Consider the following 27,458-nt stretch of genomic DNA (forward strand, 5'->3'; position numbering starts at 1 on the left):
AAGCTTTGTTGCATTATTGTTGTATGTGTGTGATGATTGGATTATTGTATGTTGTGTGATGCTTGGCTTGATTGCCTTACTGCCTGTACCATTCCTGCTTGGGCTCCATGCCTGCAGTATCTTGTAAAAAAATAAAGGGTTAAGCGCGAAAATTGTCATTTGACAGAGGTGAGATCTAATTTATCTATTCGAAGTGTCGCTTGCACCGATGTTTCGACAGATGAACTTGTCTTCTTCAAGGCTGAAACATTAGTAATAATATCTGGGGGTTCGCGTTCCAAAGCCACCCTACGAGGGACGTCGTAGTGCAGGGCTTCGGAATTTTTGATCATCTGGTGTTTTCCAATGTGTATCAATTGATATCACACAGTACACGGGCCTCTACCTTTCGCCTCCATCGAAATGCGATCACCTCGGCCGGAATCGAACCCACGACCTTCGGGTCACCAGCCGAGCACCGTAACAACCGTTCCACCGCTAGGCGAAGGCCGAAACTTCAAGGCTGCAAGCAGCTCGAGCCTCAAAGAAGACAGATGCACTTGTCAAAAAGTCGGCGCCAGCGATTCCTGAGGTTCACGAATTCCCACCTCTTCAAGCGTCCTTTTTGCCCTAAACTTCCGCCTTTTTCATTTTATTTTCAATTTCGATAATGACGGACGCAGTATGAGTGGACTCGGGAATAAATTTGACCACCTCATGCTCTTTCAAGAACGTTGAAGTAAACCGATTCCCTCGTGTTTCGCCCCCATCGACATGCGGCCGCTGTGGTCGGTAATCGTATCCACATCATAAATAATAGTAGCGCAACACCTTAAGCGCCGAGCTACCCAGGCAACGTGCCGCTCACCTGCAAAGAACGTCAATGGCACACGTGCATGTGGACGACCTCTTGTGGTTAGTCGTTCAATTTACAGACTTCTCCATTCAAGAAGTAGTCCCACATTGTGTCACGACGAGGACGTGTGTTTCTTAAAACACCCTTTTTTTCGCGATGAGAAAATTGTGGTTTTTCTTCCCAATTCGTACTACGTGCAAGTAAGTCCCAATTTCATTTTAGAAGAACTGTGCTTACGGAACAGAGTTCATCACGCTTAATTTCAGCTCTAATTTATTTGTTGCTCAATGCTATATTCGTCCTAATCAAATCCAACAGACGTTTGAGCCGGCAAAAGCAGACATGACATTATTTGTGTTTTACTGTAATGTTCCAATTATTGCATATATAGGGGTGATCTAAAATAAACGCACCCTGCATTATGGGTCTTTGTTGCAGTACAATAACGCTTCGCGGCGAAGCATACAAAATGCTTTAAAAGCAGATTAAAAAATAGGTACGGTGATAAGTTCTGGCGCGTTTTATTCAATTAACCATGCCTGCGTGCGGATTTATCAGTAGAAGCGCAGACATTAGGATATCTCATAAGTGCAGAGTCAGACTTTCAAAGTTGCTTCTGACGTGGCTGCACCAACGTAAGATCTTGTTCAGAGCTTACGTCGTGACACATTGCGAGGCCAATCAGATTGTAACTATGACTGATACGCGGTGCATAATTGAAACGCACGCTCGTACCATCTCGCCTCGGAACAATTACGAAAATATGTAGCAGATGTAGTCTGAGAGGGTTGACGCTTGGACAAATGGGGGAGGGGGGGAGAGCTCATTTTCAAAAAGTTAACAGTGCATAGAACGAATACGAAAGGACGAAACAGCAGAGACAAAAAACGCTCACTTCGAACTAGTTTTTTATTTTCAATAAGAAGTAAATTTATACAATTCAAGAGAGAAAGAGAGAGAAAGTGCAAGACGAAAAAAATAACAAAAACAAACAGGAAAGGATGCACATGTGCGGCGGCAAGCATTGTTTGATAATTTCACTTACTTCGAGCATATCACCACTTGGGCCCTAAAACCCAGCCTGGTAATCAATTTCCTGATTTAAAAGTGCAATGGGTGGTGCATGCACTTATCACCAAGCTTATGTATCATATCTGCTTCGACAACTTCACGAGTTAGCTGAACCCAATACCTTGTCAGCATGTTGCTCTGATTGAAGCAGGGTGTACACTCACAGCCACGACAATGAATAGCGATATGACTATGCACAGTATTGAAAACGTTATCATGGTATGCACGCGAAGCAATGCTCGCGGCACATGTACATATTTTCCTGTTTCTTTTTCCTATTCTTTTTTTTTTGGTCTGGCACCGTCTCTCTTGCATTGTGTAAATGAACTTCTTATCGAAATTTTATCTTATCAGAACTAGTTGGAAGTCAGCACTCTTTGCATCTGTTGTCCCGTTGTTTCCTAATCGTTCTATGTGCCGTTAACACTTTTTGACAATCCAGCAGATGTACTTCTAGGCTTTCAAAGCTGTTTTTAACGTGGATGTGGTGATTCAAGTCGTTGCTTCGCTATGCCACCTTAGCGAACTGTGCGTTTTGTACACTGCAGGCGCATTCAGTATCCGCTAGTTTTCCGTACACGAGCCAGTGAGTTGTGTTGTATCTGTCGCCCATCTTTTGTCCAGTAAATGGCGCCAAAGTGCGTCGACTAATGATTCGCGCTCGTTCACTTCTCTACATAAATATACTATTTGTACGTTTCACTGCAACGCGAGCATGTATTGCAGTGAAACATACGTATTTAAGATTTTTGTTGGCATACATTTTGGGGGAAAACAGATCAAAACTTTCTGGGAATCATTTCAATCCGCTGCTTAGCTCTTGCAAGAAAGAAATGACACTATGAACTGGCCTGACACCCCTGTCGTATGACATTTGTAAAATCATCAGCCGCATTAGACAATCTAACATTACTCAATATAAGTTCTGACAATAGTGACTAAATTAAGATAATATGGAGGTACTAATAAAGTAAAGCTACCCAGCTGACAGCCATGTATGTTGCGTTCGTCCCGTTCTGTCACTGTCAAATATTTTTCGGCCCACGCTGGTGGTAATGCTACGTGACTTGTCGAAATAGTTACCTTTCTTTTTGTGATACTCCGCAGGGTTTGAAGTCTCGTCTTTGGCAATATCGATGTTTGTGAGTACGTGGTGAGTCTGAAAAATCAAAATAAACAATATGTAAATCAAGTACACTTGTTCATCGTGTTTGGTCTCGTACACGTACACGTACACACACACACACACACTCTCTCTCTCTCCTTGCGTGAATCCTTTTCTTGAAATATTCATCGTATCAAATTTGACTGGCTTCAAAGTATACATACATATGCATATCCAAGCATCATTGTCGTCGTCAGCCAATGTTATGTTCTCCTCAGGACGCAGACTCCTCTCTGTTGTTTTAGTTGTCTCTGATCCACCCTGTCCTATGAAAGCTTATTCCGCGTTATGCCTCCAAGTTTTTCTATTTTGTTGATCTACCGAATTTTCGGCCGTCTTCGGCCGCGCCTCCTATCCTTGTTAGTCTAGCTGGTGGCCAAATACCATTCCTACCAGGTGCGTTGGCAGAATATTTTTCGGGGCTGAGGTTTTTTCAACTATACTTAGCCGTTACAAAAAAAAAATAATACAAGGACAAGCTGGCTTTTTTGTAAAACTCAAAAGCAGTACAAAAAAAGCATGTCTCCATGGAGGGAAACGTTAAGCATCTTCCGTTTGGTTATCACTGCAGGCTACATCGTTCATTCTACAAAATGAAGCAGGCTAGACCACATGGTTTGTTCACTGATAATTGTAGTTCTGTATTCATATCCATGATCGCGTGAGCTTTTTTTTTTCAATGCTGTGTTCCTGCTCTATGCTAGGTGCCCCACGTAACTTGGGCTAACATTTTTGGGACAATGAAATATGTTCCACGTGGTTGGACAGAAGAAAAGTAATGTACCTTGTGGTCAGTGGGACCAAGTCAAACAAATATAGGCATTTCGTATATATACATCGTTTAATAATATTGTTTCATATCTTATAAGTTCAGCAAGTGGGACAATAAGAAGCTTGTCGGTCATTAGGAAAAAACCCCTGCTCTTTGCTCGGCGACCCCATGCCTTGACAGTGGAGCGAAGGTGATGGGCTCCTGCACATTAGTGTGCAAGTAGCACAGCATCTTGCAGTTTATTTCGGTTTTGCTCACTCGCATCGTTAACGGGTTTAGAATATTATGCACACAATAATGTTAATAGATGCAATTTTTTTATTGTTCTGTGTACATTTTAGTGTCATATTAAGGGTACCTTTTGCTTCGATAAATAAACAAAGTGACCGCAAACTGACCCGCCACACGTCATGGACGCCATATACAGTTCGGAGAATGTGCGTGCTAAAAATATGGTGCTGTTTAACAAATGAAAAGAGGGGGAAAGACATTCTTGCAAAGGAAACAATAATTTGCTTTCGGCTTTCCACATCTGAGTCTGGTAACAAACACAGCAGCATTTCTTTCAGCAAGAAAATAAAAGTAAAATTAAGTACTTTTTCCTGGTATGGTCGCAGGCATGTATTAAGGTTCTGTAGCTTCCACAGTGATGCCAAAAAGTTATGCAGCTGAGTAAACCTTTCTTTTGCTGTTTATGTGCTGTACACTAAGCTTATCATTACCAAATATAAAAGAGACCTGCAACGTACAGAAAACAAGTTGTTAGCCATGCTCGCCTTGAATGGACAACAAAATATTGCCCTGCCGCAGCTTCAAATCTGTGGTCTTCTCGCAGCGGTCACAGCAGCTGCAAGTAGGAAATACTATTTTCTGGTTTTAATAAGGGCATTAGAGCCAATATTATAATAATATCTGAGCTTCTGCTTATGGCGCACACCATACTGGAAAATCCGGGAATGCCAGGAATTCTTCACCAAGCGCCGACATCGCACAGCAGTCCACCGTGGTGGTTTAGTGGTTACGATGCTCGACTGCTGACCCAAAGGTCGTGGGTTCGAACCCCACCACGGCGGTCGCATTTCAGTGGAGGCAAGATGGTAGAGGACCGATCACTGTGTGATGTCAATGCACGCTGAAGAACACCAGATGGTCAACATTTCTGGAGCCCTGTACCCTCTTATACAATCACATCGTGGTTTCTGGAAGTGAATCCCCAGATATTGACAGCACACGGGCCACGGACACTTCGCCTTCGTCTAAATGCGACCATCGCAGCCGGGATTCAACTCGCGTATCTTTGGTCAGCAGCCCAGCACCGTAAACACCGACCCACTGCAGCGGCATCACGACTAGCGAGTCGCAAATGATTATGTAAGAGCTTGCGAAAAAATGGTCCACAAGAAGAGCCTTTATTTTCATTATGAGCGCAGCCTGTGACATCAACAGCCTAACCGGCACATTGTCACTTCACCTATTTCTGTAATGGAGACCACACTCACAATATTTACCTTTGTTGTAACTTTTAAAAATTAGTAAAATTGCACTTCATGCATAAGCCAATTAGTTTTAATTGAAACAATTTCTTTATAGTGGTTGAATGTGTAAGTCAGCGTATCTTCACTGTAGCATAATAAATATGCAGTAATAATTTTTTATGAACATTCTTGAGCTTCATTGCCTCCTTTTTTTTTTCGGCAACATATTCAATGTATCAAGTAAGACACAATGGGCATTAAGAAGTAAAGCGTCTTATAAAACGACTTTATCCCCGTGCCTCCAAGGTTACAGTAAGAAGGACAAGGTAAGGAAAGAGTGTGGGGGAGATAAGCAAATGCTGTTTTGAAACTCGGAAGAATGAACATTGAGCGGACGGAACAAAGGGAGTATGAGAAGCGGAGTGCTCAGTATATACAGGCGTCATACGTGTGCCTCGGTTGATGCTATATAGAGAATATGGCAATAAGGCTTGCAGCACACGTGGGCTATTTAAAGACTCAGCTCTCCTTTACATAGCAAGCGGCTTGTTTGAACCTCATGCAATCGCAGCGCTGACGTCGTGAAACGCACTTGAGCGAGTGCCTTTCGATGCGCCTCGTTCGCCCTTCCTTTCCAGGTGGCTCGCAAAGGGCGGTCGATCGGTTCGATCTACTGTCGTTACTACGTGTGCCTCATAAAGTATTATTTTTCTCATTTTCTGTAGATGGTGTTGCCTCGAGACGTAGCATGAACTTTGGCGCAAGGTTTCAAATTCGGTTCGGTTCTTTGTTTGCGCAAGCAAATATATTTCTTGTCGGTGCAGCCTATAGAGTATTCAGTAGGCACTCGAATGTTCCCATCATATATATATATATATATATATATATATATATATATATATATATATATATATATATATATATATATATATATATATATATATATATATATATATATATATATCGACGCCAGACAATGGCAGTAGGAATTAAGCAACAAATTTTATAGTTACCTACTACCTGCCCTTACTGCCCTTGCCCTTTCTGGCACACCAAGGTTTAAAACTGGGTACTGGACGTAAGCGTCAAAATCAAACAGATGCTACGGCTGGCCTTTATAGACTCGTTGTGGCTAAGTAGACAGGAAAGAGGCTTCGCATAATTTTGTTCTTTGGCTACACGAAATACGCAGATAGGAGTGGTACATCGGCTACTGAAATTCGGAAATGAATTCAATTCGAATTATTTTCTAGAAAAACGTTGGCATAGCTTGTTCAACTAACACTTTTGCAAAGAGCACAACCTGCAAAGAGCAGTATGGTGTCCGATTTTTTTATTATTATTTTGAGGGCAGCTATAGGGAAAACGCACGATATTCAACGTTAGCTTAATTTGGGCACTGAAACTATTTTAGGAAAAAAATTATTCAAAACAATGCAAATTGTTTCATTACGTGTGGTTCACAATATACGACCAACATTTTATTTTTACTACAAATTCTCTCCGTTAGAACTCCTTCCAATATGAGTAAGTACGTAGGTTTATCTTTATCAGAAGGCCCATTATGTTAGAAGACATTGCAGACATGCATGACGTGCACGCCCATATGTTACCGAAACTGTAAAATGTTTACAAAGCAGCACTAGGTTATTTTTATTCAGTTTTTTTATATATCGGAGCACGTATTTTTTATATACAAAAAAAACGCTTGCGAGTGAAATGACCAAGCAGTGATTCGATGTTTCAAAGAATATTTCTTTATCACATACCTGAGGATAGTCTTAAATTATAATAATGGCATACAACTTTTCAAAATTTATTCTTTTGACATAACACATCCCCAAATAAAATAGTATCCACCACTTGTTTCTCATTAGGGCATTAATGACTGAAGCTGTTAGTTGTTCTGTAAATACAACACACGACCCCCCCCCCCCCCACACACGCGCGCGCGCGCACGCACGCACGCTAGTGCACATATGAACACACATATTTTTGCCTTATCCACATTATCTGCATCAGCATAGCAGATTATTGCTAACACAGATATACGTATCAAATAAATGTATGTTCGTGTAAAACCTGATTACCTTATCAACGAACATTTGTTATCACTTACCAAAAGACACCGTATGGATGACCGGAAGTAGCTCGATCGGTCTTTTGTGCCAAAAAACCATTCTTTGCAGCGGCATTGAAAAGGGGCACTGATGGTCCGTGCTGTTGTAGAAGAAAAAAAAAACGCCCAGAGAAACACAAATAACATCGTGCAGTCGTGACCACCGGCATCCAATAAAACTTTAATATACATGAATTTAATTATTACCTGGGTTTAGCGCCCAAGAACTATCACAGAAATATGAGGGACGGCGCAGTGGAGGGCTCCATAAACTTCGACCATCAGATGTTCTTACCATGCACTGACATCAATCAGTACACTTCGCCTCCATCCACATTTCGACCACCTTGTAGGAATCGAACTTGTGACCTTTGCGTCAGCAGCCGAGCTACGCAACCACTACATACATCACCGCAGCAAAGTTATGAGAAAGTCCTCCGATGATCTGTAGTTGTCAGTGAACGTGTAAGACTGGGACAGAACAGCTTCGTTAAGTTTATTCCGCGACACAAGCTTACAGCCGTGAAGGCGAGCGAATAGATCTTCGGGCTTGAAGGGATCCATATATCGGAGGATTTCGTAGAGGACGAGTGAAAACACGTGACTTACATTACACAATGACAGATAACTAAAAGAGAAATACTCGCTAAAAGAACCAAGAAATTTCTGACGGTTAGCTTATAAACAGTACTTTTCAGCAAGAGTGAGAGCATTTCACACAACCCCAAAACTGGTGTGCTAATTCAGAGATAAAAAATATATGCAAACGTATTAGACCAACAAAACATATCGTTTAAATAATCGTGCTAATGCAATCTCGAGTTTGGTGAAATCGTGCCTACTGGAAGCCGAACATCAACACGAATGATTTGTTATAGGTTTTGTGACGGAACACGAAGAAAGCATGTAATTAAGTCCAAGGTAAACTATGTGCTTTACAATTCACCTATACAGGCTCTGCCAGTCTGCTTTTGACGCCCCGCCTGCCCATGAAAATAACTGACTTGTGAATGAACCATCTCGCACTTTTTTTTTTAGCTTTAAGGATATACGTAGTGGCATGGTCAAATGTGGTCACCTGCTTGCGTTTTTTTTTTTCGAATTTGCACTTGCATGACTGTCGCGCGGTTTCAATTCACGCATCGAACTCTTTGAAAAAATCTGTAAGCAAGGTTTGTGCACTCGAGCCAATGTGTGGACGAGTGAACTTGTCTTCTTCAAGACTGGAAGGGCTTCAAGAAGACGAGTACACTTGTCGAAACGTCGTTGCGAGCACGCAACCCCTGCTTACGGATTTTTTTCACTGCAAGCTTCCATCTTACCCTTCCTGCCGTTTTTCAGACTCGCTTTACAATGCATATAAGCGCATGTTATCAGGTGCTATGGTCTGATAAGTTGTTCGGTTCAAAAAATATTGATTAATTGATTGATTAATATGTAGGGTTTAACGTCCCAAAACCACCCTATGATTAAGAGAGACGCCGTAGTGGAGAGCGCCGGAAATTTCGACCACCCGAGGTTATTTAACGTGCACCCAAATCTGAGCACACGGGCGTACAGCATTTCCGCCTCCATCGGAAACGCAGCCGCCGCAGCCGGGAATCGAACCCACGACCTGCGGGTCAGTAGCCGAGTAACGTAGCCATTTGACCACCGCGGCGGAGCGTTCAAGAAATATTGCGGGTGCTGAATCAACGCTCAGGCCTCAGAGGAATCGGCTTTATCCTTGTTCTTTCAGGTTTTTAGTTTATGTTATTCTACTATTGGCGTCAAGTGAAACCCGAAACGGAGGCATGCACTCGCAATGGTGTAATGCGCCCACTTCAATAATTGACAGGGGCGCGCATTCGGTTCAGCGGTTTGGCATGCCCACTGCGCGCATGTCTACATTGACAACTGGACGCGCCGTGATTGATTATGAAACCGCGATGTGATTATGAGGCACGGGGTACTCTAGCATAATTTTCACCTCTGAGAAAATGAGTGGGTTAATACTATTATTATTATTATTATTATTATTATTATTATTATTATTATTATTATTATTATTATTATTATTATTATTATTATTATTATTAATTTCCCGAGATTTTACGTTCCAAAACCAATATATGTTTATGAGAGACGCCGTAATCAGGGCTCCGGAAATCTTGACCATCTGTTGTCCTTTAACATGCACCTAAATATCAGTGCACGGGCCTCTACAATATTCTCTCCATCGAAATGTGACCACCAGAGGCGGGATTCAAACTCGCGACCCTTGGGAAGTGTTAAACGGGTGCTTTGTCACCAAGGTATTAAGCGTGGAAGATAACCTTGATTACTTGTATACGGACGGTGTACGACATGCGAAATGTATCTATTTGCTTTTTTTACGCAGGCAATTAAAATCGTGCTGCTACGAGATGACAAAACACGAGCGCTGAATAACAGCTCAAGATATTCATCGCACAACCAAAACAAACGACAAAAGCAACAACACCAAGAAAAACAGAACGAAAATTGTGAAAATAGACGGTACACAATCGCCTCTACAAGAAATTTATTCTACAAGCTGGGCGATCGAAGGTGTGCCAATTCATTAAATGACAAATATAATAAACCCGCTCGACGGCAGTTAAGCCCTTGAATCGCTGGTACGAACCTCTGTCTTCTCTTTTTTTTTTTCACCTAAAAACGCTTTTTTTATTTTTACGTCGGGCATTCTATTAGGGACATCAAAGTGCATGTTTCTGTTAGTCTTGTTTGAGATTGCGATAAAAGGAAACTTACAATTCACACCCATGTCGAACATAGCTGCTACTTTCTCGTGTATCCACTGCTGTTCTTCGTCGTCTATGTTGTCTTCGATCAGAAGCTGCGTTAAAAAAAAAGAGTTCAGATTATTTTTTTTATGTTAATGCGTTCAAAAAGGTTGAGAATATCGCAGCATGATTTTAAATAAGTGCAACGGCGTTACGCGAAGCAAGCCGCGAGTGCACATTATTCATAGTGCACTGGAGTACTCACCGATATTTTGTTATCGAGGTTTAAATAATTAGTAACAATCATATTCATAACCTGAAAAGTACTAGTGTAATTATCTAAATGTCAATTAGGCATATGTAGTCACTATCAAATGACATATACCTGCTCTATTTGCAAAAATACACTGATTGCTCTTCATTTGTTCCGGCTCATAAAGGAAGCCCTCAAAATATTAAAAATATTCCATGACTATACGCTCCCACCCGCAAAAGAAAGCAGCGCCCTCAAATGAACTTACTGTAAGAAACCACTTTGCCTATTTTGTATTACCAGAGACAAGCGTTCCACATTTCGGCACAGCGCTTTCGTGGCACGTAATGTGCTGGTGCACTGAGAGCCTCAACGAAATTTCACAAATATTGTAGTCTATGTGTGTGTGGCTGTATGTGTTACGTGCTTATCAGTACATATATCATAATCATCACCTAGCAACTGGAGTAGCACGTCAGGCGAATAGCTTGGGAAACATATACAGCTCTTCATTAATATGTTTCTCTCTCGCATATTGGCAAGGTTGCAGGTCGGCTGCTAACACTGTGCGTCGCAAATGCGCAAGCTTGCCGGGATTCCACGCGCTAGATTGAACGCCACTATCCCTATCCAGATCTCAAGGCTAACTGCGCTCATTGACAACGTGAAAGGAGTGCTTTTGTGATTACCATCTCACTCTGTAAGATCGAAGCGTCGCGTTTCTTCGGTCGATAAATGACAGGTCAGGCGATCCATATTTTTTTCTTGGATACCTCACAGTGAGCCTGTTTGAAGGCGCAGCTTTTTGATACGCACGGTTGTAGTGGGTTTACGAATTTTAATTGATACCTGAGGTAGCCGTCACTTCACCGCCAATTACATTGTCGATTGAGACTTTTCTTCCGTAGATACATTTTCAGCCGTCGCCGCTTTCACATTTTCGCATTATATGTGTCATGCTTTTCTGTCACCCCAAGGTAAACAAATGCTGGGAGGAAGACGACCATCAGCGTTCAATATCGGAACCTGCGCAAGCTGAACAAGAACTTAACAGTACGTTATGTTGGGTTAGTTGGTACATATTAGACTGAAATACGTAGCGCAAGGTTGACAAAGAGAAAAAAGACGAGACAGAAAGAGCGGCAACCTTTTCTTAAACAATAACCAATAAACCTAGCACGGCAAGAAGCAGAAGCGATCAAGTGCACGTAATCCTGAGCCTGAGTAAGAAAAGGTTGGCGCTCTTTCTGTGTCGTCTTTTTTTCTCTTTGTCAAACTTGCGCCACGTATTTTAGCCTAATATGTACCAACTAGCCCAACATAACGTACTGTTAAGCTTCATTTCTTCTACAAGGGGCCCTTTCCAGTCTGTTTTACCTTCTACTCAGGCTCAGGATTACGTGCACTTGTTCGCTTCTGCTTCTTGCCGTGCTAGGTTTATTGGTTATTGTTTAAGAAAAGGTTGCCGCTCTTTCTGTGTCGTCTTTTTTTCTCTTTGTCAACCTTGCGCCACGTATTTCAGCTGAACAAGAGCGACGCACTGTATACTCCGAATATCGCCATTCCCGTAATGCGTTCACCGCATAGAACGTATTCCTACTTTCAGCGATATAATCGGGCGCAGCGAGCGACAGACCACGGCGTCTACGCAAATGTCACCGCGGCAGCGGGTCTGCGTGGCGAGAGAGCGTTCGATATAGACCTCGGGCCACAAGTGCGTCGGGCAAGGACGAGCATTCGAGGCATTGCTGGGAAGCCGGTTATGCGGGAAAGATGGTCGAGATGGCTCCGACGTCGACGTGGTGTGTCGTCTCAAACAGATCGATTCAAACGGCACGTGCTTAAACTGTTGTCTGGTTTCAAGTTTTCGTCGGTTGTTTTTTTTTTTGCGTGTTTACTCGCTTTCGCATAACGCTTCGCAAATACAACGGGCCACTCCCGGAAAGTCGAAGAACGCCGGCTTCGGTTGTCGCTTAAAATGAAGGTGGCCTCCACATTTTTATCCCTTCTCCCCCTCTTCCTGACCCTCGCCGTTCTTAGTGTGTGTTTGCGTGCGTGTTCGTGTGAGGGCCGTCTCAAAGAACGAACGAGGCTGTCTTTTGGCATATGCCAGATCAATATGTCGATTTGTGCTCTATCGTGGCTGCCTAACTGCAAGATGATGAGCAGAAAGACGATCAACGCGAAGTAGTGAGATATCTTAACTGATTTTTTTTTCGTGTCCCAGTACGTTCACATTACGATGGTAACAAAGAGAAGCGCAAGGTACCGAACATTCCCTTTTGCAAAGAAGGGATCAAACTCCGGCTTCTTTTTAGGGGTGAAGCTCCTTAAAGTGGCAACCGTTAGTCCCTCGTAGTAGTAGTAATAGTCGTAGTGTGTAACCAGTCTTACGTTTTGACCTCCAAGGTGGTGCCGGTGAGAGATTTCTTCTGCGCGTTGTTGAACAATAAAAAATTCGCAGCGTGCGCGTTATTAAAAGCCGAATTCTCCTGTCTCTCATTAACCCTTAGCAACCATTGGCATGTACATTGAGCACTATCTGACAAGAAAGGGTTGCTACGTTATACTCGCTGGGCGTAACCTCCTAGGTTTTAGAAAGGTTTAGCGAGCGTTGAGCCACAGTGCCACGAATACAGTGAACTAGTATATACCATGAACTCGAGATGGTTAAAGGTGGGACGTGGACCCGAAGCGCAAGCCGTAAGAAAGTGTGCGTGTGCCTTCTCTCGTTCATTCCTGGGAATGTCCGCTGTATGGTGGTGCTTCTATATGAGGAATATATGAGGAAAAGATTCGAGATGATGGTACTTGGAGTGTTGAATAGGTGGACGAACGGACACACAGACAGATGCATGAACGAACGCACGGATGGCTGCATGAACGGATAGACGCATGGAAGGATGGACGCGGGAACGGACGCAGAAGCGGATGCATGGACGAAAGCAGGGGCGGACGCACAGATGAACGTTCGGACGCACGAACAGACACACGCACGGACGGGCGGATGGACGCACGGGCGGCCACACAGACGCACGCATGGATGGACGGAAGCAAGAACGAATGGACGGACGGATGCTTCGCCCCACTCTTCATCAATCACTCCGTGGATATGCTGCCATTTTTTGTCGTTTATGGCATGGTGAGGTAACTTTTAATAGCACGTAAAAATGTTCCATTTTTTTTTCACTCGCTCATTTAGCTGATTTTATGATGGACGTTTTGTGTATGCTGAAGTACACACACGAGCGAATACATCTTCATAAGGAACAGACGTGTGTGATGCTATTTTTTTCCAGTTGGATCGAATGTTAACGAGGGACAATACCAGATACATAATTAGTTGACTTTCGAACACTTCCTTCATTGTGTTGGTGCTGTTAGATATGTGCGTATGAGTGTTTTTGCATGTGTGTGCTCGGGTGTTCTATTTTCTATGCACTGCTCTTTATGTTTTCCTTTAATATACGTGTTCAACTTTCACCCAAGGGCTAAGGAGTAGCCAGCTCTGTACTTGTGCGCTGACATCTCCTTATATATCATATTGTAGCGGCGAGAGAAGAGGAGACGCGAGATGACGTCGAAGGCGGCCGATGGGGCTGTGCCGATCTCGCCACTTTATTCTAGGCCTGAAGCGGAGCCACGTCGGCTACCAGCGTCCGCCACGCCAGGCGTGTCAGCTCGTTCTAAATCTCGCGCAGCTCGAGCTAGCGCCAGCTGCGCGAGAGACGCGGCGCGGTGATGGAAAAAATGATTATGGTGATGATGGCACTACAGGGCTCCCCCCCTAGCGCTTTGCGCGATTTGAAGGCATATGAAAAAAAGAAAGAGGGCGACAAATGCTATGTACATGAACGGCAGTCCATAAAGTGTTCCTTTGGCAAGTCCAGTTTGTCAACGTTGATGGGCCATCGGTAAGCAGCGGGTCTCTGGTGGGCGACTCTGGGAGTTGCGCAGAGGACGCAGGAGGAAGTGCCGGGTCGCTGTGGTAGCCGACAAGCGGGTCTCATGGTGACCTGGTCGGACAGGCCGAGAGTGGACCGTGTGTCGCGAGGTCATGACAGGATGGTGGGTGACAATGTTGGCGCTGGGTGCAGAGGACACTATACTGCCGCCTGTCGAGATTAGAGGTCCCGACAGGGCCCCATGATGGTGGTGGTGGTGGTGGTGGTGATGGTGGGCATGCGCCAGTATCTGCGGCTGGGTGAACGTCAGTATCTGCACCAGGGATTGGTGCTGGTCCGTCTGGAACGCACCGAGTGTGGGCTGGGCCAGCATGGTCTGCGTGGGCAGCATGGCCTGCAGCTGTTGCAGCGTCAGTGGCTGTCCCGGGACTATGGCAAACGAGGGGGGCGACATTATGCGTGGCGGTGCCAGAAAGATGTTGGGCCTTGGCCCCAGGTTCTGTGGAATGACAAGCGTCGGGGTGCCAGGCGGTCCTGGATGTTCCCCATGGGGCCTGGGCCCCGTCTGAGGTCCCAGGGTCAGGCCCGTGGCATGGGGTGGCCGCAGGGCCAGCTGGACCCCCTGTATCTGTCCCAGAGAGCTCTGGGTCTGCCCCAGTGTGCCTTGTATCAGAATCGGGCTGTGGCCCAGGCTCGGAATGTACTGGTTCAGCAGGAAAGTGCCGTGCGCAGGTCCAGCCGGAAACATGCCCGGCTGCGCTGCCGCGGGGTTCCCGATGAGCAGCGGACTCCCCGTGTTGAGCCCCATCGCGGCTCCGCGCTGCACCGTGGTCGCAGGCTGCGGCGCCGGTACAGGCGCGGGCCGCGGTGTGGCCTTGTGCTGGGCCGCCCGGGGAGACTGGGACCAGGTGGTCGCCGCTGCCGAAGGCGTCGTCATGTTCGCGCTGCCGCTCGACAGCTTGGGCACGATCTGTGGCTGTTTCGGCTGGATGAGCAGGGGGGCACCAGAGGTGCGAGGACTGGGGCTGGCCGAAACCACCTGTACGACGCCGGGTCTCGACGCAGGTGCCTGCTGCGGCGCCACGGGCAGAGGGGCGACGGTGGCAGTTGCTTTGGTGTTTGTCGGTGTCGACGCCGACGATGAGGGCAGGCTCTGGCTCCGCGAAGACACGGCGCTGGGGCCCGTCGTAGACCACGAAACAGAGACAGGGACAGGGGCGGGGAGCGGGGACGCCGAGGGTGGTCGGCTGCTGGCCGGGGAGGTGCGAGTGGAATGTGGCGAGGCACCCGGCAGGCCATTGCTGGCACCAGTGGCAGGTGGCGGAGCGGCAGGGGGCACCGTCGAGGAGCTGACCAGCAGCTGCGGCGAGGAGGAGGCCGAGACGTCTGAGCTGGTGGTCGCGGAAACGGCGAGGGCCACGGTGTCGCGTGGCGTCGCTTGCTCTGCGTGCGCTTGCGTGCGTACCTTGCTCTGCGACGCCGGGGAAACCTGCCTGGTGCGAGTAAACGGAAGCGGACGGTATGTGTTGCCGCTGCGGGCGAGCACTGCAGTGCAGAGGGCATCGTAAGGCTGCGGGCTGGTGCTTGAAGTGGTAGCGAGATGGCGCAACTCTACCGGAAGGGCGTCGAGAAGAATGGCGTGCATCTGCAGCTGGTCCGTGACGCCATTCAGCGCCAGAACAGCATCGAGCTGCATGAACCATACCTTGGGGTAGGTCGATTGGAATGGTGGCACTGGCGGGCAGAGTTGCGGGAACATGGCCGCGGCCGCTCGGTGAAGGGCGTGTTCTCCGGGTCACCAAATGTAGCGGCGAGAGAAGAGGAGACGCGAGATGACGTCGAAGGCGGCCGATGGGGCCGTGCCGATCTCGCCACTTTATTCTAGGCCTGAAGCGGAGCCACGTCGGCTACCAGCGTCGGCTATCAGCTCGTTCTAAATCTCGCGCAGCTCGAGCTAGCGCCAGCTGCGCGAGAGACGCGGCGCGGTGATGGAAAAAATGATTATGGTGATGATGGCACTACAATATCAACAAAAAAAAAACAGGAACGTTGTCATTGTGACCCTATATGTTCTTAAAATTAATTTCATTTACAGCAAAAACACTCAAAGAAAAGTACTATTTTGAAACGAAGCATGAACTTTATATTACTGACAGTCAGCCTTTATTCCAAGCATCCTTTTTACTTCAGTTGTGGGAGACAAGAAATATTGCCCGCGGAGTGTGTTAGTTATGAGTGACGCAATGTTGTTTGACGTTGACGTGGAATTCTCTTTTCGTCAAAGCACATACTGTGTGGACCAATGTAAGGGACACAAGAGTAATAATAAATGATTAAAATATCAGGTATCGCACTACAGTAACGACATTATGACAATGAAAATGGGCGTCTGATTGTTGTACATGACTGTGAAATACGCTGCTAGCTTTTGAATATAAACCATGCGAAACTTAAGAAATGATTTTGGAAATATTGCTGAAAAAAACATGGTGATCGGCAGTTTAACCTTTGGTTGTACCACCCACCAGGGCCAACTCATAAGCTGCTTGAATTCCTAGTAATATCTTGTGCAAAAAAGCTATGCGAGGAGTGACGATCACTCGAATACGACACAAGCGCGTGGCGCGACCACATACACTGAACGAGTGGACGTGGAAGACACCAGCATGTCACCTCTGCGAACGCGACCCGAGATATTTCTGTCCAAAACTTGTGAACGAAATAGTAGATAGTGACATTGTCTTATTGTTTAAACCATTCCGGCGGAATCTCGGCACGGAGTTAGCAACAGAGTGGCGCTTCTACGTTGAATTCTGCATAAAATGTCGACATATCCTGAGATAGCACCCTCTCCCCACGGTAAAACGTAATCCGACTAGATGCGAAGGGTGAAGGTGGTCATGGATCAAAATACAAGATGGCCGTGAAAAAGCCGAACGTGCTTCCAATAAAATGCTTTTTAATAAAAACAGTGAATGAAGTAGTAAAAGTGGCGGAGCACATGGAAGGACGCTTGGCCAGTCAGTCATTGGCGCATATTCGTAATCTCCCGAAAGGATATTAGGGCAAATAGTAGCGAAAACAGCGTTGAGCCGCTTACTTCTAGAGTTTTGGTTGATTGATTGATTGATTGATTGATTGATATGCGGGGTTTAACATCCGAAAACCACCATATGATTATGAGAGACGCCGTAGAGGAGGGCTCCGGAAATTTCGACCACCTGGGGTTCTTTAACGTGCACCCAAATCTGAGCACACGTGCCTATAACATTTCCGCCTCCATCGGGAATGCAGCCGCCGCAGCCGGGATTCGAACCCGCGACCTGCAAGTCTGACGATTTCATTTCACGTTCAGCCTGCGGCGTGGTTTCTCAACTCATCGAAAAACGCATAAGTACATGGCATGCCAGGTATTTCGTCATTCTTTAGTTTGGTACTTCGCATTTGTGAATAGCACTTGAAGCCGTGTACCGAAAAGGTAGTTACACTTCAAGTATTTAGCACGTGCATTCATCGCGAAAATCGAAGAGTCAGCTATCCTAGAACTTCTTGCTAATGCTTCTTGTAAATGCATATTCTGCAAATATATATGCTTTTCGTGATCCATGTTTAAGTTTCTGATATCGAAGCAACTTACTTTTGCGAAAATTGTAAATTCTTGCAATAGTTCAAAAGTGCATGTTTTGCCACAGAAATTGTTAGCGTTTGGCGCACATAAGCGTGGTATAAACTTCGCTTGCATTTCACTAAACACTCATCGCAAATTTCAGTGTCTTCTTTCAAAATTTCAAAGCACTTTAATTGCTGTGGTATGACCTCTGACAGGCCGTCATTGGAACTTGAACTTGGCAACGTTTAACGCTAGAACCTTATCTAGCGAGGCAAGTCTAGCTGTACTAATCGATGAGCTGGAGGGTGTTAAGTGGGGTGTAATAGGACTCAGTGAGGTTAGGAGGACAGATGAGACTTATACAGTGCTACAGAATGGGCACGTCCTTTGCTATCGGGGCTTGGCTGACAGAAGAAAACTGGGAGGGGGGTTTCTTACTCACAGAAACATCACTGGCAACATAGAGGAATACTATAGCATTAATGAAAGGGTGGTAGGTATTGTAATTAAACTCAATAAAAGATACAAGAAGGTGGCACAGCCTTACGCGCCTACATCCAGCCATGATGACGCGTCAGTTGAAAGCTTCTATAAAGACTTGGAATAGGCAGTAAGGTAAAAACACAGTATACTATACTGATAAGAGACTTTAATGCAAAGGTAGAGAAGAAGCAGGCTGGAGACAAGGCAGTGGGAGACTATGGCATCGGTACTAGAAACGCCAGAGGAGAGCTACTATTAGAATTCGCAGAACGATATAATTTATGGATTTTGAATACCTTCTACCGAAAACGAGGAAACCGCAAGTGGACATGAAGGAGCCCTAATGGTGAAAATAACAACGAAATAGACTTTATACTGAGTGCACACCTAGGCATCGTGCAGGATGTGGAAGTGCTTGGCAAGGTATAGGGTGCAGTGACTATAGAACGGTACATTCTCGAATTTGACTAGATTTGAAGTAGGAACAACAGAAACTGATACTCAAAAAGCCAATCAATGAGCAAGCACTGAAAGAGAAAGTACAGGAATTCATAGTCTCGCTTCAGAACAGGTACTCGGCTCTTAACGAGGAAACCAGCCTTAGCGTCGACGCAATGAATGATAATCAGACGAGTATCATTACGGAGTGTGCAGTGGAAGTTGGAGGTACGATAGTTAGACGAAACACCACCAAAAATGTCCCAGGAAACAAAGAATCTAATTAAAAAGAGTCAAAGTATCAAAGCCTCAAGTACAACAGACAAAATAAAGTTGGTAGAGCTTTCAAAGTTGACTAATAAACGTAACTTGAGTATGCTATGTGAAAAGGTACAACGTCGAGAGATTTGAACACGCTCTCAAGAACGGAGGAAGCGTCAAAGCAGGGAATACGAAACTTGGGATAGGCAAAAATCGGATGTATGCACTAAGAGACAAGGAAGGCAAAATAACTACCAACATGAATAGGATAGTTAAAATGCGCTTCGCCGATGACATTGCATCGCTGAGTAACTCAGGGGACGAATTGCAACTCATGGTTACGGAGTTAGACAAGCAATGAGAGCAGAAATGTAGGTCTTAAAATTAATCTGCAGAAAACGAAAGTAACGTACAACAAACAACCTCGGAAGAGAGCAGCGCTTCGAGGTCGGTAATAGTGCACTTGAAGTTGTAAAAGAATATTGTATAATAATATATAAGGGTATATTATTGATAATAATATGTGGTGCTTGACGTCCTAAAACCACGATAGTCGCCGTAGCAGGAGGGCCCTGAAAATTTTGACAATCTGGTGTTCTTTCACGAGTCTTGACATCGCACAGTACAGTAGCCTCTACCATTCTGTGTCCATCGAACTGTGACCGCCGTGATCGAACCTGTGGCTTTCAGGCCAGCAGCTCAGCACGGATCCACCGAGGTGGACTGATGGACCTAATTTTGTGTTATGTGAGATATCGGGGGCCCTGTTCAAGTCTGACTAATTTACCAGTGACAGTCAAGCAACAGGTGATGCCCGTCCTTGTAGCCTGGACTGCATGAACATGTTGTAGACGATACACACTGAATTCTGGATGAGAAGTGTTTTGTGAAAGCTGTTCCGAGTTGTATAAAATGTGCCAAAGTACCCATGCGTCATGGTTTATGTTGGTATTCAATAGTGGGGTCAGGTGCTGCTTGTTTTGTTCGTGATATATACGTCCGAAAGCGACTCATGTGGTATGTCTGTACGGGATGGGCATCTGAACCATGTATGTGCATATTCCACCTACTTATTTGAGTTCCCGATTATGTTATATTGTTACTCATAATTCTACGAGTCTCCTTTCTAATGACCTATATAGGCATAATAATGTTGATGATTGATTGATTGATATGTGGGGTTTAACGTCCCAAAACCACTATATGATTATGAGAGGGCATAATAATGTGTCTGCGATACCAAACGTGTATGTGATATGTCATGCATTTCTCAAAATCAGGGTGTTGTTTTCACAAATTTTTATATGTCATTTCTAGTAATGTACTTCGTATGCTTCGCCTGAAAAGAGCTAAGGAATAGCCGGCGCTTCATCTGTGAGCCATCTCCTTATATAAAAATAAGCAGACTTAAGAATTATCAGAAAAATGTTTTTTCTTTCTTTTCGCCGCTTTAACGCCTTATCGTTTTAAGTTAATAAGCTGCTAAAGCACTTCATATTCCAAGACGACATAGTAGGTTCCTCCTCGTCTTTTCTACTCTTCCTGCCAGCGATATCTCCTCCTCGTCACTTCTTCATAAAACATGCGGAAAACGTCAGCAATAAGCGTTGCGCCTATCAAGCCTTCACACTTTTTTGTTGCGCGTTATTATTTCTGCTTGCGCAGTCGAAGGCGTGTAAAATGAACTGAAATCAATTTATCGCACATGATAGCGAGACATGGAAGAGTAAGCACGCTACTTTATTGTAAAGCAAAATAGGGGGGAAAAACTCGCAACTGATATTCCGCGTATATGGACCAATCGATAGCATATTTTTGTAACAACAGACTGCTGACGTCGCGAATTGGGCTCTAAAGACGGTAGAATAACGCGCTCGTTCTTCGTATTTTCGGAGGTTGTTTAAAGCCTCTGAAAAAGCAAAAAAAAAAACGAGTGAATTATTCTCTCATGCCATTTTTCATGTGGCGCGGAGAATATATCTAAGAAGTACAGGGAATGCCAGTAAACCACTCCCTGCTTGGGTGGCGAGATGCACTTTAAATTCCTTGCTCTCACTCTTGGGATGTAAAAACAGCGAAAAAAATATAGACAAGGACAGAGGAAGAGACGACACCACGGTGTCGTCTCTTCCTCTGTTCTTGTCTATAATTTCCCAAGCATGAACATCCCAAGCATGAACACCAACTCCCATGAACATAACATCCCAAGCATGAACCACCAACTAGCCCGACTTTCGCTATTCTTGCTATCACTGTAGCACTTATATGAAAATACGCGAGTACCATTGCGAGAAGTGTATACTGAAACACTCACGCCTTCCAGGGGCAGGTCCAGGCGCACGTTCTCGGCCTCCTGGCAAAGCCTCTGCACGGGACAGTGCACCTTGAGGAAGACGTACTCGCCAATGTGTTCCTGGTCCATCTGCAGTCCCTCGCTGCGCATGGCGTCCTCGTAGAGCTCGCGGTAGCGACGATGCAGCTCCCACTCGGCCTCCTGGTAGCTGCGGCTCACATCGTCGCACTCGTACACCAGCACGTAGTCCACCTCTTTGGCGCTGCGCGACAGTGCACGCAGACGCGAATCTTCAGAAACGTGGGCCGCGTGTGCTAGAACGTTTGTTACGTTAGGAGTCACTGCGACGGACAAACGGACTTGACACGTTTCGTATAGTAGCAGGAGAGCGTTGGAAAGTGTACGGAAAGGCAAGGAGCAAAGCTGGCTAGTCTTGGCACCGCCTCGTTAACGTATTGAGCGGAAATGTTTACACGGTGTAAAAATTGATAAAGGGACCAAATGCGTGAAAGACGTATACAAGATGGCTCTCACACAAGCTACAGCGTAGTCGAGAGATAGACGGAATACCGTTTGGTCAGGCAAAGGCTTTGTTGGGAAAACATGTCACTGACCAATGCCAAAGAAAGCAAAATTACGTTTCATGATCCTAACGGAGCCCTTGTTCACTGTTGAATGACGGCTGACCAGCAGTTTCTTGTGCAACGTTGAGCGCATGACGCAAAGTATACGGGAGTGCACGTGGTTTAGTGTGCCAGATTATCTATTGATTGTGTTGCTCGTTGTTTGAATGATTAATGATTCAAGGTCCAGTCTCGTTATGAAATTCTTCAACGCGTGGCCATCATGCGTGCGTCGTCCTAGCTTATCTCATGGCCTGCCTCCTCGGCATTTTCCGCAAGTGCATTAGCCACTGTGTGGCCTGTGGCTACGTCATTTTTGTACTGCGTCAAACACTTGTAGAAATTTTCACTTTCGCGATCGGCGCTTATGATATTGTAGATGACACCGGGAAAGCGTTACCACGGGAGAAGATTATTCACATTAAGCAAGTCAGCCTTAAGCTTGTTTGCTGGCACATGCGCGATCTGCTCACCCCGTTTTCTAAACAAGCACGTGGGCTAGATGATGATTTGATTTGTGTGGTTTAACGTCCCAAAACCACCATATGATTATGAGAGACGCCGTTGTGGAGGGCTCCGGAAATTTTGACCACCTGGGGTTCTTTAACGTGCACCCAAATCTGAGCACATGGGGCTACAACATTTCCGCCTCCATCGGAAATGCAGCCGCCGCAGCCGGGATTCGAACCCGCGACCTGCGGGTCAGCAGCCGAGTACCTTAGCCACTAGACCACCGCGGCGGGGCCACGTGGGCTAGGGCTTCCCTTTCATCAAGCTTACCGTAGAACAAGAAAGAAGACGGTTGCCTCCTTTTCTTGGACGGGACTGTAAAACGTGCCTTGCCTGGGAGGTGTGCCAATAATAATAATAATAATAATAATAATAATAATAATAATAATAATAATAATAATAATAATAATAATAATAATAATAATAATAATAATAATAATAATAATAATAATAATAATAATAATAATAATAATAATAATAATATCTGGGGTTTAACGTCCTCCCAAAAAACTACATGATTATGGGAGACGCCGTAGTTGAGGTCTCAGGACATTTCGCCCACTTGGGGTTCCTTAACGTCACCTAAATCTAGGTACACTGACCTCCAACACTTTCGCCTCTATCGAAAATCCAGCCGCCACAGCCAGGATTCAATCCTGCAACCTTCACGTTAGTAGGCGAGTGCCATAACCTCTACACCACCGCGACGGAGCTCTGTACCGAAAGCCAACGCACTGTGGTAGAAAGCTCGACTATAATCAGCCCATCCGGTAGTCCACAAACACTCAGTGATTCGGTGTTTAGTTCAAAGAACCATTCGCACCTGTTCCGATGCCAGAAGCCTGCTGACGGAGCTGCGGACCATTTAAAATGACCTGCATCAGGAATGGACGCCCAACAATTTTATTAGAAAAACAACTAAATCCTACATGCGTAACCAGCAATCAGATAGTGGAACCGTGCACAACACAACGTCTGCGAACAAGCGCGCATCGATTCTTTACATTCGAGATGTACACGAAGCCCTAGCCCACGTGTGTAGAAAACGTGGTGTGCAGATCGCGCATGTGGCAGCAAGCAACCTTAAAGCTGACTTGCTTTTTTGCGGGTGTTTGAAGCAGCGCATGAAAGACGTCGCCAAAGGCCCCACAGCGACCAATGCGTTGGCAGAGCAGGCCGAGAAGACGGGCCATGAGATAAGCTTGAACAACGCTTGCATTATGGCCACAGGGAAAAAATTGACAGTGAGGCTCAACTTCGAATCATTAATCATTCATACAACGAGTAACACAATCAATAGATCATCTGGCACAGTAAACAACGTGTGCTTTGCGTCACGCGCGTAACGCTTTATATGAACCTACTGCTCAGCTGTCATTCTATTCTGGACAAGGGATTCGTACGGAGCGTTAAACATAATTTTGTTTTGTTTGGTATTGGTCAAAAACATGTTTTTTCAACAACACACCATAACGCCACGCATCGCTATGAAACTCTTACACTGCTCACACTGTGTGGTGAAATCTACAAATCCTTAAACAGTGCAGCCATGTGCTTAGAGCCCTTCATTTTGAACCATGTCTACACCAGCTTCGCAGGATTACGGCCAAGGACAGGACACTCTATTCTATATGAATATGTGGGGTTTCACGTCCCCAAACAACTATATGATTATGAGAGACTCCGTAAATTTCGACCACCTGGGGTTCTTAACGTGCACCCAAATATGAGCACACGGGCGACAATCTCTTCTGTCAAGCGACAATCCTCGAGACTACAAGTGACTGTAGGAAGTGTATCTTTTAGAGGGTGTCCTTACTCACTGTAACGGGAACAGACACAGGAGCCGACGCTTGACAATATCCTCGCAGCCGCAGTAGGCGTAAGCAGGACTTCCAGTCATCCCAATGTTCCACATTTCATGCTCCATAATAAACTTTGCATATGTCGTCAAGTTTTGTATTAAAATTTTTGCACTGATGCAGTCGTTTGTCTTAAAGAAACATCATGGATATTGCACGAATCAGTGTCTGAATTGTAATGCGAATCAGCGATCCAACTTTTTTTGCACTTCACTCTGATATGGTGGACCAGCCTGCTAGCTTCATGACATTTATGTAGAGCATTGCAGTGTTTTCCATTTGCAATACTGGCATTTTTTAGTGTGCCTGTTATTCAAATAAGATGAAGCGTGATTAAATAATAAGTACTGCTATTAAATACTACTTGTATCCGAATCAATCAATTTCGATCGTAATGTCTTGAATATTTTGTGACAGCACAAATTACAGGTGCAATAAGGCTGTTTTTTTATTATGTCAAGGCTTCAATTTACTATTATTATTGTTAGGGAAAGAGAGTGGACAGGGGCCAGTTTTACATCTAACCAGACGTATACGGAATCGCAGCTCCTGTAGACGTATCGTTATCCGTTGTTTGGCACAGTCAAATGCAGACGGCAATTTTGAAGCCACCGATATATCGCCTTTCGTTCTGTCTTCTACTCAGCGCATCAATAATTCGCATTTACCTAATCTTCTGCTGCTACATTAATTGTAATTGCTCTCAAAAGTACATTATGAAAAAATGGAATCGTTAATTCGTGTCATTGCCGCAAGGCATTGATTACGCTACACTGCGTAATGTAGCAAAACTTGTTGTGGGGCTAGTTGGAGCATGCTACATGAAAATTAGACGATATAAACTACCGAGAAAAGTAGGTTCAAGGAAAGAGGGTACTTTTTGTTTTCCTTATCTTTGTGGGATGCTTTTTCGTTTCGCCTACTCTTCTAGGCAATTTGCCTCGTGTAATTTTCTTGTAAACTGCATAATGGCTAGAACGGCAACTTGAGTGTGAAGGCGTCATCTATTGGTGAGTAGTTGGCACTAGAAGTCAAATACGGGGTGCAAAAATTATCGCCGTCATGCACGATTCAAGTGTTAAATACATTTAAGATTTTGTGACTTCAGGTGTTAACTTATCATCGCATCGTTGCCTCTTCCTTATTTCAATCTCTCAATATCGAAAGCTATGGTCTAAACCACTAGTATTGAACTTCTGCTGCTTGGTGGGATGGCTTCATGCTTGTTGCCATGAAGAACACTCCACGTTCTGGACGATCCAATCTTGTGGTATACACTAAATTCTAATGCAGCTGCTCTGAGTGAAATGCGCGACGGGCTGCAGGAATGTCGTTCTAACTACCCAAATTTGAATATTTCCTGCTTGAGATGCACGCAATACATTTCGTCTCAGGGGATCGCCAGTTTTCCCATAATCAGCCCAACAGATACAAAAGCCAGAAGTCACTGCATTACGTAATAATCCTGTTTGTTGCCTACGGGTGACGCTGAAGGCACGGTTACTCGCATATGGGGAGCCGGTGACAGCGTCATCTTTCGTAGGTCAGTTATATCAGATCATTGGAAGAGTAAATCAAAGGTCATTGGTTTGAATCCCATCGACAGAAAGGGCAATTTTTCGTCCACATTAGTTGAACTCAATTCACGTCCACTTATTGTACGAGTACTACAGTTAAATGCTACATATAATATTCTCTAGGCTTTTTATAGCCTAACTGTCTGTTGGACTCATTCGGTTGTGTCTAGCAAGGAAATGACATATCGGAAATGTACCCCTTCATTCGTTCAAGCCGTTGAATGTGCATGACAGTGAAAGAGAGACATACAAAGCACAGTATAGGAGAACGTGCCATCAACATGAGCACCATTTCCTACCACCGCAGTTCGAAAATTCCAGCACGTTCGTCTGTGAGTGCAACACGTTGGTTACCTATTGGGGAAAAAAAAAGCGGAACGCGTCGACGCTAAGCCAACAGGTTGTTTGACATGAGCGGGATGCTTTTACGGCGGCGATCGCTAATAGTATTCCGCCCAGAGCACACACCGCTTTTCACGGTTGCGTGCCTCGAGCCAGGCGTGCAGCTTTCGGGGCACTCATCGACCGACGATGAAGCGACGCAAATGTCACCTGTGGTTGAGAGCCACTTCTGCGTCGCGCAGCACGCTGGCCAGCGAGTTCTTGCGCTTGGCCGCAGGCAGCGTGACCTTGGAGCGCGCCTCCAGTGCCCACTGTGAGGTCTCTTCCCAGCACGTGGCGCCGCCGGCAGGCATCGAGGCTTTCGCCGGCACCCTGCACCGCCGCCAGCTTAGAGCAGCGGCCGCGTACGGGGCGCAACATCGATCTGACGACTGGCCGGTGGTCGGCTGGAAGCGCCGCACGGTCCTGACGACGCCGCAAGGGGCACTCCAGTCGCCAATGCTCGGGTTGAATCGGGGCGAGTGTTTACGTATATTCAAGAACGCACAACGGGGACATGTCAGCAATGTCAAATAGTAGTATTATCTGAGGTTTTACGTCCCAGAACTCCGATATGATTACGAGATGCCGTACAGGAGGGCTGCAAAAGTTATGGAGCGCACGGGCTTCTAGCATTTCACCTTTATCGAAACGCGACCACCGCAGCCAAGATAAAACCAGCGATCTTCGGTTCAGCAGCCGAGCACCATAAGCGCTACGGTGGCTGACTGCGTTCAATGTCTAACTTGCCCCACAAACACCGGTAAAGTGGTAATTTTCTATCATGAAAAAAACAAATTAAGGCGTTCGAAAACATGCGAAAAGAACAAAGCAACGCAAATGTGTCCAGCGACGTTCTTCTCGTCGGTACGTCTTTGCGTGGCCTTCCTCTGTGATTAATTTTTACCAGCAAGCACAGCGTTCCTTGATTGTCAGAGTAAATCTTGTTGCCGTGGCGCAACGTAACGTACTACTTACATCGCCCCTCTGCGTGCCGGCGGTGTTCTCGCTATTTTGCCGGCGTTACTATCCAGCCAGACATGTGGACGTCACGAAGAGGCCCGAGTGTCGCACCTGCCAC

At 45.4% G+C, this 27,458-nt stretch overlaps 1 protein-coding gene across 1 annotated transcript in view; it reads right to left on the reverse strand.

The window, feature by feature from the left end:
- Positions 1 to 26,750, reverse strand: part of LOC119162340 (anoctamin-7-like) — a 71,659-nt gene extending 44,909 nt beyond the window's left edge. The window contains exons 1-5 of the mRNA XM_075882197.1: positions 26,549 to 26,750; positions 21,446 to 21,686; positions 10,210 to 10,294; positions 7,438 to 7,538; positions 2,990 to 3,065 (exon numbers count right to left, since the gene is read on the reverse strand). Coding sequence (XP_075738312.1) covers positions 2,990 to 3,065; positions 7,438 to 7,538; positions 10,210 to 10,294; positions 21,446 to 21,686; positions 26,549 to 26,691 — 646 coding nt within the window. The 5' untranslated portion in view covers positions 26,692 to 26,750. The remainder of the gene's footprint in view (positions 1 to 2,989; positions 3,066 to 7,437; positions 7,539 to 10,209; positions 10,295 to 21,445; positions 21,687 to 26,548) is intronic.
- Between the last annotated feature and the right edge of the window lie 708 nt (positions 26,751 to 27,458).

This window comes from Rhipicephalus microplus, chromosome 2, assembly GCF_043290135.1.
Source record: "Rhipicephalus microplus isolate Deutch F79 chromosome 2, USDA_Rmic, whole genome shotgun sequence".
In the NCBI taxonomy this organism is placed as follows: domain Eukaryota; kingdom Metazoa; phylum Arthropoda; class Arachnida; order Ixodida; family Ixodidae; genus Rhipicephalus; species Rhipicephalus microplus.